Source organism: Pygoscelis adeliae, unplaced genomic scaffold, assembly GCF_000699105.1.
Source record: "Pygoscelis adeliae isolate BGI_AS28 unplaced genomic scaffold, ASM69910v1 Scaffold595, whole genome shotgun sequence".
Lineage (NCBI taxonomy): Eukaryota > Metazoa > Chordata > Aves > Sphenisciformes > Spheniscidae > Pygoscelis > Pygoscelis adeliae.
This window is the reverse complement of record NW_008824857.1, coordinates 341,816-342,576: the sequence shown is the minus strand read 5'-3', so window position 1 is coordinate 342,576 and position 761 is coordinate 341,816. Positions and strand designations below refer to the sequence as shown.

The window sequence follows — 761 nt, the reverse complement described above, 5'->3', positions numbered from 1 at the left end:
CACGACCATCATGACGGCTCGTTTGCTGTGAGCCATCAGCCGGCCCAGGCTCAGCTTGTTCCCGCTGGTGAAGGTGGCCCGGAAAACCATGATGCACAGATCCAGCAAGTGGCTGTCCACCGTGTCCGACCGCCTGCACCGGGAGGGGTAGAAGGGTCACACGTCACCCGAGCGCCGCCCCGCAGAGCACGTGGAGGCCACGGGCAGGACGGCGGATCCAGAGGAAGAGTCTTCCCGCTGCCCCAAGTACCCAGCCCCAGGAACCTGCACGCGTTCAGGGCTTGGGTTTCAGCTAAAATATGAGCAGACCCTGGAGAACTGGAGAAACGGCAGTGGGGGCCCATCCCCGAGGGTCTGCCACCCCGCGGGATGGCACGGGGTGAGAGGGCGATGTGTTTGGGATTTCTCCTGGGTCCGGGTCACTGCCTGCAGCCCGTGTGGTGCCCAGCTCACCTGCTGCCCTCCTGGAAGAGGGCAAACTCCAGGGCAGCACGCTCCAACACCGTCAGCGACGTCACCGTCACCGGCCCATTGGCCTTGTTGGGGAACATGCCCTGCACACGCACCTCGTGCCAGTCCGAATGGAGCTTGCAGATATCCACGGAGTCAAAATACCTGTGGGGAAGCTGGGCTCAGCCCCGGCGGGGTCCTCTGCAGGTATACTGCTCTGCCCCCACGCCCCAGCATGCTGCAGCTCACACAGCCGGGAGCAGCAGGCGCCGGCAGGTCACCCGCACCCCCCCGGGGAGGCCTGGGCCTGG

General features: G+C 65.6%; 1 protein-coding gene across 1 annotated transcript in view; it reads right to left on the bottom strand.

Annotated features, from left to right (window-relative positions):
- The window catches only part of CAPN15 (calpain 15), a gene marked incomplete at its 3' end in the record, with an annotated part of 53,367 nt that overhangs the window by 977 nt on the left and 51,629 nt on the right, over nucleotides 1–761 (bottom strand). The window contains exons 10-11 of the mRNA XM_009324317.1: nucleotides 454–615; nucleotides 7–133 (exon numbers count right to left, since the gene is read on the bottom strand). Coding sequence (XP_009322592.1) covers nucleotides 7–133; nucleotides 454–615 — 289 coding nt within the window. The remainder of the gene's footprint in view (nucleotides 1–6; nucleotides 134–453; nucleotides 616–761) is intronic.